The sequence below is a fragment of the Macrobrachium nipponense genome, chromosome 15 (genome assembly GCF_015104395.2).
Source record: "Macrobrachium nipponense isolate FS-2020 chromosome 15, ASM1510439v2, whole genome shotgun sequence".
Lineage (NCBI taxonomy): Eukaryota > Metazoa > Arthropoda > Malacostraca > Decapoda > Palaemonidae > Macrobrachium > Macrobrachium nipponense.
The window spans coordinates 45,235,638-45,248,783 of NC_087208.1; the positions used below are offsets into that span (position 1 = coordinate 45,235,638).

The following is a 13,146-nucleotide window of genomic DNA, read 5'->3' on the forward strand; positions in this document are numbered from 1 at the left end:
GCTTACTGATGACCGAAGATACAGAGCGGTAGTTGCGGTCATCTCTACTGTATACAGCTTACGTATTTCTACGATAAGGAAAAGAGTCTTGAGATCATGGGAGACGTAAACAGATGTCCGATTTGGATTGGAAAGTCTTCTGGATGTTGTTGGGTTACTCAGGCAACAGATTATTAAGTCACGATCAGGCAAGAGAAGCACACAGATAGATAATTGAAAAAGTAACTTATAGCATATAGGATTTAATATTCATACACTTATCAGCATTATCGACTGGAGAGACCTCAACAGCACACAAGGCAAAGCCGTGTGAAGGGAATCGGACATTTATTTACATATTGCCATGCAAACTGCGCCTTGGTAACTCTTCTTTTGCAATAATTCTCAAGAATAGTTGGTCACTAGGAAAGCTCACTATGCAAGCTTTGATTACTCTGAATGAAAGATATTAATTTTAGTCTACAGTCAGTCTAGAAATGGTTAGCCTTTTCTACTCGCATTCTTCAGACACATGATTAGACTTATGGGGGTCTAGACACAAAATCTCAGTAGGAAAATTGGAAAGACTTAGCGTCTGAAGGAAGACATTCATTCTGCCACACAGCTACTCAGTGGTTTAGCTCTTTTGCATTATATTGAAGATGTGGGAAAATGAAATGCTGGAACTTGATAATTAAATTAAACAGTTTTAAGAGGAATTTGTTTTTTAGACGAGACAGCATAATGAAGAACAGAACTTTTAATATTTTGATATTTTAAGGTTCAGTTTTTGATAACGAATGAAGTTTTACTAATGAGGGAAATTCAGTCATTATCTATGACTTTTAAGTTGAATGATTTCAGTTTAGCTTCAGGTTTTCGGGGTGACATCAGGATGACGACAGTTATCGAGATGGTGTGCAACCGGCTTCTGAAAGGGTTAGCTGACAGGGAGAGAATCCCCCAAATCTGAAAGGGTTAAGCATGGAAAAGATGGTATGTGGGAAGTTACTTGAACTTGATTGCTTAGAAGTGGGTATCTCAAACAGACCAGTGATGGTGTACAGTTCAGAAACATGGGTATTCTGAACAGAGGCAGAACAGCAGCTGGAGTGAATAGGAATGAAGATGCTGAGGTGGATTTTGGGGATCCTGTAGTGTGGATGACTAGACATTGAAGAAATCAGAAGTCAGAGTGGTAAAGATTACTGATATGAAGAGAGAGTGGAGTCTGATAATGTTTAGGGCAAGGGGTAAGATTGATTAAGGAGGAAGGAGCGAAGAGGGCTTGGATAGTATCTGATGCCAGTAGAAGGTCAAGAGGGAGGCTCTGGAGAAGACGGGTTTAATAGAGGAAGATGCTTTCGATAGAGGCAGTTGGAGAAGGTACATTGAGATGACCTACCCCTTATCTTAGGGATTAAAAGTTGGTTATGATTATTACCATTTCTCCCTCCTAAGGTATGAATATTGTAATACCTGCAGTAATTGAATTTCTTCTATTAATAGCCAATAATACCACAGGTAACCTGCAAAAGTTAAGATCAGTTATCATTATCTAGAAAATCAGTTACAAAATTTAAACCCAAATGAAGGAAAGGGTACAAAAATCTGCTTAGAATATTTGGGAAGAATTGCAAATATATTTTGAATGGGTTATGGAAACTGAAACATTTAAGCAGCTTGCTTTGAATGTAATTCTTGGTGTGCATTGTTACATATACCGTTTTTGAAAGCATTTCGGGTCATAAAGGTTAATAACTTTAATAATTAACTTGAGTTAGAGTAGTATAGAACAGAGAAAAGTCAGTGATTTTTATTTGAGAGAAATAGAGTTAAAATGAGTGTGTTTATGAATACATGCATTATACACTCTACCTCTAGGAATAACATATCCAAAGGGAATAATTATTGATAAGCACTTATCACATATCACATATGATTCCCATTGGTTGTAAGTCATTCCCAACATAGAGTGAATTTTACTTTAGGTGGTTTTTGTGGCTTAAGTCTGTCAATATAAAAGAAATTATATATATATATATATATATATATATATATATATATATATATATAATATATATATAGGGAGTCCCCGGCTATCGGCGGAGATTCCATTCCGACGGCCTGATGATAAGTGAAAATTGCTGATAACCAAAAATTGACGATTTATGGCGCCGATAACCGTTAACGGCACTTGTTAGGTATGTATTGGCACCGTAACCCTATTATCAGCGCTGATAACCAGAAATAGGTGCATTATGGCGCCTATTTTTGGCTCTAGACAAGCGCCTTAAAACCGGATCGCTGATAACTCAGTCTGCCGATAACCAGGGGATGCCTGTATATATATATATATATATATATATATATATATATATATATATATATATATATATATATATATATATATATATATATATATATATATATGTATGTATGTATGTAGTATGTATGTATCACCCACACAACAATTATTAGAGTATAAACATGTTCCATAACATTACACACACACACACACACACACAGTAACAGCTATTACACAGGGAAAAGTTTGGCGCAGACGCACTGGATCAAACATACAAAAAGAAGGGCATGCACTATTCACAATGTTTTCTAGAACCACTCTTCTTGCGACGCACTTTCGCTCGTTTTTGGCCATTAGGCACTTTCTGATGATGAGAGTTTCAAAGCACAAACTACTACATAGACGCTGTTTACGTGTTACGCGTTGCGTTCTATTTGCACACACAAACACAAGTCTCACGGGTATGAGAAAGTAACCCGGGGGGTGAAGGGAAGGGAGGGATAGGGTGTCTTCTGTTGGTTTTGGTTTCACAGTGCTCACAAAACTGGATATTCTTCTCCTCGGTCTCTCAGTTGGAGTTTCTGTTGAAGAAATTGGTCTGTCAGCTCACTACAAAGTTTACATAGCTGGCGATTAATGATTAGGATATATATATATGTATATATATAATATATATACATAAATATGAATAGATATTTATATACACAATGTATCATATATATCTAATGTATATATATAGATATAAGATATATATATTAGATAATATATATATATATATGAATATATACACATGCATACATACATACGCAATGTTTCTGCAGGACGTATGTTACAAATTATAAGTAATTGTTGACAATAGGAGACAGTGCTTTTCACCACTACAGACTACGAGTACACTACATAAGCAGAAGCCTACAGAATGTCAAATTTCATTTATTATCACAGGAACCATCATATAGACAGAAGACTCTTGACAGTGAAAAAAACTATTGAACGAATATCTCCATAAAAGGCAGGTTTAAATTATTAACGGTTTGAACACAAAAGGTTAATAGCGGTTTTTAAACTGTGCTGGTTAATGTAACTGTTTCAGTAAAATATAAAAAATGTTGATGATACTTTTTTGAGACGTGATTAATATTTCACCAAAAATATAGAAAGGTAAAAAGTTTTAAACCTGTGAAGGTTAATAACTGTTATAATCGAAATGTTAATGGTTGTATCTACAACATGATTAAGATTTCACCCAAAATATAGAAAGGTTAATACGTTTTTAACCTGTGCAGGTTAATTACTGTTTTAGTAAAAATAATGTTGATAATACTTAACTTAAATAGGTCTTAATTTCTTTGTCTTTAAAATGTTTGTCAAAAGTACAAATATCAAAACCATTTACTTAAATAGGTCTTAATTTCTTTGCATTTTTTTGCCTCGTTTCATTGTCTTTAAGGAGATGTTTGTCAAAAAGCACAAAAATCAACACCACTTAAATAGGTCTTAATTTCTTTGCTTTTTTTTGTTTTGTTTCTTTGTATTAAGGGAGATGTTTGTCAAAAAGTACAAATATCAAAACCATTTACTTAAATAGGTCTTAATTTCATAGTCTTTAAGGAGATGTTTGTCAAAAGTACAAATGTCAAGGTCTACTTCAAAATAGTTCGCAACATTGCCTATATCTATATTACAGGACACTTAACTTGTTTAATTTTAGTTTTTTACAGTTTATATTCCCCTGCGAGAGAGAGAGAGAGAGAGAGAGAGAGAGAGAGAGAGAGAGAGAGACTTAAATTGCTTAATTTTGTTTTTTTACAGTTTACGAATATATCCCTCTACAACATAGCATACCATGAAACAATATACAAGACGCAGTGAGAGAGAGAGAGAGAGAGAGAGAGAGAGAGAGAGAGAGAGAGAGAGAGAGAGAGAGAGGATACTTTCCTATCTTAGGTATAACCCCAGCTACCTGACATCACGCGAAAGAAGTGATAAGATACTTTCTGGGGTACCCCATAGAATGCACATAAGATGTGTATATAGTATATATATATATATATATATATATATATATATTATATATATATATATATATATATATATATATATATATATATGAGTATTGGGTTGGGTAGGGAAACTTTGGAAAATGCTACAATACAAACTGCATAGTGTACAGAACCACTGGAAAAATAATTGAATTGCCAAAAACTGCAAAAGGCTCCTATACTCTTAGTAAAGTCTTGAACAGATGTATATATATATATATATATATATATATATATATATATATATATATATATATATATTTATATATAGCATTGGAGGTGGAGAGATACCAAAATCCTTTAATCTATAATTTATTTCGATGACGTTTCGGGACCATGTGTCCCATTTTCGAAGCTAAAAATTAAAAGAACAACAGAATTAAAAACAGACTCAGATTAAAGTATGATAAAAAGTTATTTCTTAACAAAATGTAAAGCGAGGTACAAGAGAAGGGAACGTAATTACCTCTCTTGAGTTTCCGTCGGAGCCAAAACAGACCCTGACAGTCACTCAGCTTTGCCTTCAGCACTACTGGTAATAACTGTTCCCTTCTCTTGTACCTCCCTTTACATTTTGTTAATAAATAATTTTTTATCATGTTTTAATCTGAGTCTGCTTTTAATTCTGTTGTTCTTTTAACTTTTAGCTTCGAAAATGGGACACATGGTCCTGAAACGTCAGTGTAATAAATTAGATTAAAGGATTTTGGTATCTCTCCACCCTCCAATGCTGCTTATCTGGTTTCAAGCAACCGCCTTCAACTTTAGTACTATATTATATTAGATATTAATATATATATCTAATTTATCTTTATATATATATGTAGTTAGATATATATATAGATATATATATTATTTATATATATGATTTGTATATATATATATGTATGATGATATCATTATTCTATATATTAGCTATATAATATGCAATATGATCTATATATTATTATATATATATAATAATCTATTAATATTAATACATCTATAAATAGATATAGATATAGAGATATGAATATTGAAAGATATAGAGCAGAGATTAGAGAGTAAGATAGATATATAAAGATATAAGAGGACATATGATAATTAATAGAGATATATAATATATATAGTATATATATATATCATAGATATAATTATAAAAAAAAAGGCCTTTTAATATAGGATCCCTATGGGAGATATCTATATTATTGGAGTATAATACATATATAGGATTTAGCTATTACCCTTCTAATCTTTATCCTATATATATATATATCATTATATATATATTATATCTATAATAATATATATATTATATATTATATAATATATATATATATATATATCACATTAATCGACACATACACATACACATTAAATAGGAGTTCCCCGGGTATCGGCGAGTGTTTCTATTCCCTTCAACTTAAGTACTATATATTATATTAATATAATTGTATTATATATATTATCTATAATGTATATATTATATAATATATATATACATATATTATATATATAATATATATATATATAATACATAATAAATATAGATATAAATTAATATATATATATATATATATTAATATATATATATAATATACACATACACATATATAGGCAGTCCCCGGGTATCGGCGAGGGTTCCATTCCCGAGGGGGTGTCGATAAGCAAAAACCGCCATTAACCGAAACTCGGCGATCTATGGCGCCGATAACCGGTTATTGGCACCATAAGCACCATTATGGCACCTCTGTTAGGTACATTATGCCGCCATAAGACACCCTGTTGTGCCGATAACCGAGTCCGCCGATAACGGGACTGCCATATATATCGTGAAAGTCTTGAGCAATCATCATATATAACTGATCAAGACTCACCAATAAGAGACTTTATAAGCAGAATGTCATGTTGAAAATGGGGTTAATCTTCTTATTATTCTGCTAAAAACATCAGAAGGAAGGTAAGGGGGTTGGGGTAGGGTGCGGAGGAGGTTGTCTGATCTACAATTTGTCGTAGGTACTCAGCGCACATCGACGGAATGAAGGTCTGTCGTCTTTTGAGAATCGTCTCTTAACAGACCTTTGATTGACGAGAGACTCGGAAAAACGAATAAATGAATAAATAAATAAATAAATAAATAAGGTAATTAATTGATTGATTAATTAATAAATAAAGCTTTTCCACGGTCACCAGAATGTATGCACAGAAAATACTGCATATGATTTTCTTGGTCACAGAAGCGATTTTCGATCTTAGCGTACAAAAGTTGGACAAAGTTTTTTTCTTCTTCCTTTTTGCTTGGCAGCGTCAAAATGTATGATTTAGCAGAGAAAGGAAGAGAGAGAGAACGAGAGAGGAGGGAGAGAGAGAGAGAGAGAGAGAGAAAGAGAGAGAGAGGAGAGAGAGAGGGGATTAATTTCTGATTGCATGCGAGAGAAATGTGTGTGACATTTACATAGGGACAATTTAATTGTAGAAGAGAGAGAGAGAGAGAGAGAGAGAGAGAGAGAGAGAGAGAGAGAGAGGGGATTTAATTCTGACTGATGGAGAGAAATGTTGTAACATTTACATAGACAATATGTAGAAGAGAGAGAGAGAGAGAGAGAGAGAGAGAGAGAGAGAGAGAGAGATGTGAGAGAGTGCGAGAAGGGGATTTAATTCTGACTGATGGAGAGAAATGTTGTACACATTTACATGACATATGTAGAAGAGAGAGAGAGAGAGAGGAGGGAGAAGAGGAAGGAGAGAGAGGAGAGGAGCGATTTTTGGAGAGAAGAGAGAGAGAGAGAGGATTTAATCTGGAATGAGGAGAGAAATGTGTAACATTACATAGACAATTGTAGAAAAGAGAGAGAGAGAGAGACGACGAGAGAGAGAGGAGAGAGATTTGAGAGAGAGAGAGAGAGAGAGAGGTTCAAAGCACGAATTTTAAGAATTTCTGGCTACTGGGGGTTATGAATGTTGTAACATTTACTCAAACAAAGTGAATATCTATCTGTCTGCCTGTCTGCCAATCTATCTTGATATGTTAGGATAATCTTAATGATTTCTTACTGAAAAATTAATGTGATTTAATTTTAGTTTTCATTTTAACTAGTTTAATTGAATTTAGATTTTAATTGAATTATTATTATTATAAAATTTTATTTTATTATTATTATTAAATTAATTATTGTTAATTATTATATTATAAGGAATATTCAAGCACGAGATAAGGATTATAAAAAAGGGAAAAAAGGAGTTTTATTTTGGGAAAAAGATTTTTCTTTAGAAAAAAGGATTTTTCTTTAGAAAAAAGGATTTTTCTTTAGGATAAAAAGGATTTTTCTTTAGAAAATGAATGTTTCTTTAGGAAAAGGAATGTTTCCTTAGGAAAAAAGGTTTTTTCTTTAGGTAATAGAATTTTTATATAGGAAAAAAAGGGTTTTCTGTAAGAAAAAATGAGCTTTCTTTTGGAAAAAAGGATTCCTCCTTAGGAATAGGGGTTTTTCTTTAGGAATAAAGGATTTGTCTTTAGGAAAAAGAACTTTTTTGTAGCTAAAAAGGATTTCCCTTTAGGAAAAGAAGGATTTTTCATGGGGAAAGAAGATTCTTCCTTAGGAAAAAAGGTTTTTATTAAGGAAAAAGGGATTTTTCTTGAAAAAAAAGGATTTTCCTTTATGAAAAAAGATTTTTCTTGAGGAAAAAAGTATTTTTCTTGGGGGAAAAAATGCTCTTTCTTTAGGAAAAAAGGAATTTTAGCAAAAATAAACAAAATTATTTTTTTTATAGGAAAAAAATGCTAGTAATTCTTAGGAAGGACTCATTAAGGAGATGTTATTTACTGATGAAAAATGACTGGACTTTACACTATAGAAAAAGGTGTAAAAAGTAACCAACACACACTTGTGTGGCTCAGTTGGTAGCACCCCTGCCTTTCAGTGTTAAACGGACAGGGGTTCGATCCCAATGTGAATCAGGAATGTATTAGAAATTGACCCAAATAATATGAGAAAGTCAGTCTTTCGAACCTCATAAATCAGTAATATTTTAAAGCAACTGAATAAGTGAGTTCACACATCTTGACGCCGTCAACTAACTAACTGGTCTATGAAATTAAAAACATAAAAACAGTAAGTTTAAATATGAATATATTTATTTTTAAAATTCTAAAATTTTAAAAATAAACATATTTATTTTCAAAATTAAAAATTTTTAAAAATTTTAAAATTTTAAATTTTAAAAAAATGAATATATTTATTTTCAAGATAATATTGATTTCGGAAAGCGAAAGATGTCTTTGGACAACACTTGTGGAAAAGATTAAAGTACTATTTGTTGAAAAAATTAAGCAGAAAACTCATATGCACAGACAAACTCATTAAAAACTCTAAAAAACTCATCAAATCCATTCACATTGACGAGAAGATTATGGATACACAGAAAAAAATCAGAAAAACTCATGATATACATTCACTTTGACGAGAAGTTTATGTATATACAGAAAAACGTAGAAAATCTCTTACATTCGTATTGACGAGAAGATTATTCATACACAGGAAAACTCATAAAAATCAGAAAAACTCATAAAAAACATCCACGTTGACGAGATTATTCATACACAGAAATACACTGAAAAACTCAGAAAGACTCATAATATACACTGACGAGATTATACATACACAGAAAAAGTTAGAAAAACTCATAATATACATTCACATTGACGAGAAGTTTATGCATACACAGAAAAAAAACTCAGAAAAACTCATGATAGACATTCACATTGACAAGATTATTCACACACAGAAAAACGCAAAGGTGTTTCTTCACTTTCTTAGGTCTATGCCTCCATGCTTTTCGCCAAATTGGTGTTCATTATGGAGAGACGAATGTGAAATGTGTATGTTCACTGTGATAAGAAATACAACATTTTCCCATCACATTTTCTACATCGCCTTCACATCACCGACTTAGAACTTTTCTTGGCTTAGTAAAATACTCAAGGTTTTTTATTTTTTTTTTTTTTATATTTTCGCGGGATATGAGTCCTCGCTGGTAATTATGTAGGCGAAGTTTGGTCGCTAAATGGTCCTTTATATGATATCTCTGTCGCCTACAGAATACCAGGGTCTAAACTACGTAAGAATCACTGCTGCTCCTCCACTAAATGGACAGAACGAGTTCTGTCACTTTTTCTAGCACACACACACACACACACACCAAACACAAGCAAACACGCACAAAACACATACAGACGCGCTAATATTGACAAGCAGCAGTTGCTTTTGGGGATGTGGATACTGTTTGTCCAAAAAAGTTGCAAAAATATTTTGGGATGAAACTAATTCTGTTATTTCTTTGTTTTTATTTTTTCAAACTCTCCCTAAAAGAAAAGTTTGCAGGGTAGCAGAAGGCCTTGTTGGCTATTTTGGTTTGCAAGGACACAGGGTAGAATTCTGAAAACCGTTTCTCCCTCTTGAGATTCATCACCTTGGGACGAGAGCAGCAGGGCCTTACAAACACTTACACACACACACACACACACACACACACACACACACACACACACAGCACATGACATCACGATTGATTCTCCCTTTCGAAAAATAGAATCCAATTTTTATATCTTAAAACTCTGTCGATCACAGGGAGACAGTCTTACTGTTTCTGGCTGGTCCAGGGAGAACGGGCTATACAGATTTTGGGAGGGGAATAATTAGGACTCATTCTCACGTTCCTCCTCCTCCTCCTTCTTCTCCTCTTCTTCTTCCTCTTCTTCCATCGTGCGAGATCTATGATGTGTGTCTACAGCAACTACGAGTTACAAAAATAATTTTGTACTTCGTTCACGCCTGCAAGTCACGACTTTAGGGTTTGAGATAAGATATATAAGTAAGGTGATTACATATATAGCTATATAGATACTGGTTCTTTTCTCACTGTCTCGAGTAAGGAGTTCCTCTAGGTGTGTACTTAGTTCCTGATTCGCTTTGTGCATTGATGAGATGTATTTTATAGGTCATGCGCAGTCCAAAAAAAAAAAGGTATAAATGGGAAGCCGTTCTTGTAGATTTGATTCGTGAATGATAAGTCTGTCTTGGGAATAGCATTATTTTTATTTCAAATGGTTTGTTCTTATTTTGTAGACTAGCATACTTGGTAGTTTCCAACGTCACACTTGAAAAGGTAACATATTAAATTATAAGTTACAATATTTGCCACACTTACTTCATTTTCAAGCTTGGCATGATTAGATCCACACAAATCTTACTTTCCTTTTATAATTATATTTCACATTTGACCCGATCTTTGTATGATCATTTCACACTTCATTCGCAGCATGATTAATAAGTAACGCCAGTTAATCCCCGATATCAGTCAAACATGTGTCCTTCCACTCTTCGGTTGAATGAGTTGTAATCTTAACTGGAAGTGAAATTCGGCTTATAATATCTATTATAGTACAAGAGAAGGCTTCAAACTGATATGCACTTTTATCTTACAGACTGGAATCTGGAATTCATTCTCAATTCAGAGGCGTCTGGAGTTCCCAGTGTCTTCAGGGTTCCAGAGGGCCGGATAATGGAGTGGAGTGTGGGGAGGAGATTTTGGATATATCCAAGAAAATAATACTGAGCCCTCCAATATTCATTTTCAATTTTGAGGCATGTGGAGTATTCAGTGACTTCCCAGCATCCTCGGGGTTCCACAGGGCTGGAAGATTGAGGCGATTTCTGGTAGAGGATGTTGACCTATCCAAAATTAAAAGCCTCAGCCCTCCACAATCCATTTCTAATTCTGATTCTGAGGCGTCTGGAGTTTCCAGGGTCTTCAGGATTATCCCTAAGGCCCGAAAATTAATAGATTTTGGGGAGGGGATTTTGACCTGTCCAAGAAAATAAATCTGAGCCCTCCAAATTTCATTTTTAATTCCAGGGCATCTGGAGTTTCCAGTGTCTGCAGAATTCCTCAGGGCCGGGTAATTGAGTAGCTTTTGGGGAGGAGATTTTGACCTATTGAAGAAAAATAACCATGAGCCCTCCAATATTTCATTTTTAATTCCAGGGCATATGGAGTTTCCAGTGTCAGCATTATTCCACAGGGCCGGATAATTGAGTAGTTTTTGTGGTCGGGGATTCTGACCCATCCAAGAAAAACGACCCTTCATAAAATATGGATTGGGATCTGAAATGGGGGTCTTTCCTTCTGTTTCTTTCTGTGTCCTCCTCTTCTTCCCTCATCCGGCCTCGTTAGAGCTCGTAGACGTCCTTCTTATGGTGGTGCTTCGGCCTCCTGGACTCCTTGAAGTTCCGGGGCAGCTTGACGTGAGTGTGCGCTGGCGGGCGGTGCTCCCGCGTGGAGGCCGTCGTGTACATGTTGTACCCGGGGATGATGTGGACCCTCACGTCGCTAGCCGGCCTAGCCGCCGCAGCCACGGCAGCGGCAGCTGCCGCAGCCGCCTCGCCGCTGCGGCCCCTGCGGGAGAGGGAGACGGACGTCTTGCAGCAGCAGTAGTGGAACAGCTGGACGTAGGCTTCGCGGAAGGGCTTGTGGGCTGCGTAGAGGAAGCCGGAGGACGTAGCCGCGGCCACCGGCAGCCAGGCCACCCCGTTCCGGAAGGTCAGGGAGGCCCACCAGTCTCCGGCCACCCCGGCCGCCCAGCACCCGCCCACGATGGCCGTCACGACCAGGTTCGTCCCCGTCAGGGCCAGGTCTCTGGTTAGGGCCTGGGGCGGCTTCATGGTGGCCGGCAGCGGTCGGCGGGGGCCGCCACTCCGCCCTGCCAGGAGTGTGTGGGCGTGCACGCTGAGGGCGACGACGAGGGGCGCGGCCACGAGGACGACGCCCACGGCGGAGGTGAAGGCGGTGTGGACGGCGGTGGGCGGCGGGAACTGGGGAGGCTGCTGCTGCTGTAGCAGCGGATGCTTGTGGTTGCAGTGCTTGGGCCCGATGCCGCTCAACCACTGGGAGATGGTGAGGGCGCCCGCCACCACCCACGACGCCCCCACCATGGCCGTCAGCAGCACCACGCCCATGCTCTTGCCGGCCACCCGCGCCGAGTTCTCCCACGCGAGGGCCGGGAGGGTGAGGAGCGAGCAGTGGGCGGCGAGCGTGGTCAGGAGCCACGAGGCGCAGCACACGGGCGTGGGAGACGCCCACCCGGCCAGGAGGGCTACCACCCACGTCGGCAGGACGCCCGCGCTCACCACCAGTCCGGCCAGCATCATATTGACTATGAGGACGTTTCCTGGGAGGAGAAATATCGTGATGAATATTTTGATAGATTAATTTATTGATGATTAATATATGATAATAATCTGTTAATTCATAATTTATATTCTAATTAATAATTAATTTAATATATTGATAAATAATTACTAATAAGTTTAATATGCTATTTAATATTATAATAAATTAATTATGGTGCGAATTTGTCGGTTTATATTATTATTATTGAATAGTATTCAGTACCTGAATGATTACACAGAGACACACACATACAAATGCACACACACGTGCTTGTTGTTTGTGTATGTATGTGTGTCTGTGTGTGTATGGCTGTGTAAATGCAATACATAAGTGCGCTTATATATACATACATATATATATATATATATATATATATATATATATATATATATATATATATATATATATATGTGTGTGTGTGTGTGTGTGTGTGTGTGTGAATATGCATACATACATACCCAGCATTAGAAGTTAAAAAAAAGAAATAAATAAAAGCAAATCCTGAAACTAACATTTCATCCCTTAAATGGCTTACTGTACCCCGCACACGCATCTGTAAACCACAAAAAAAGAAAAAAAAAATGGCCGAATATTTTGCAATATATTCCA

At 36.1% G+C, this 13,146-nt stretch overlaps 1 protein-coding gene across 1 annotated transcript in view; it reads right to left on the reverse strand.

The window, feature by feature from the left end:
- Window positions 1-7,519: 7,519 nt before the first annotated feature.
- Window positions 7,520-13,146, reverse strand: part of LOC135226676 (uncharacterized) — a 50,484-nt gene continuing 44,857 nt past the window's right edge. The window contains exon 3 of the mRNA XM_064266386.1: window positions 7,520-12,535. Coding sequence (XP_064122456.1) covers window positions 11,538-12,535 — 998 coding nt within the window. The 3' untranslated portion in view covers window positions 7,520-11,537. The remainder of the gene's footprint in view (window positions 12,536-13,146) is intronic.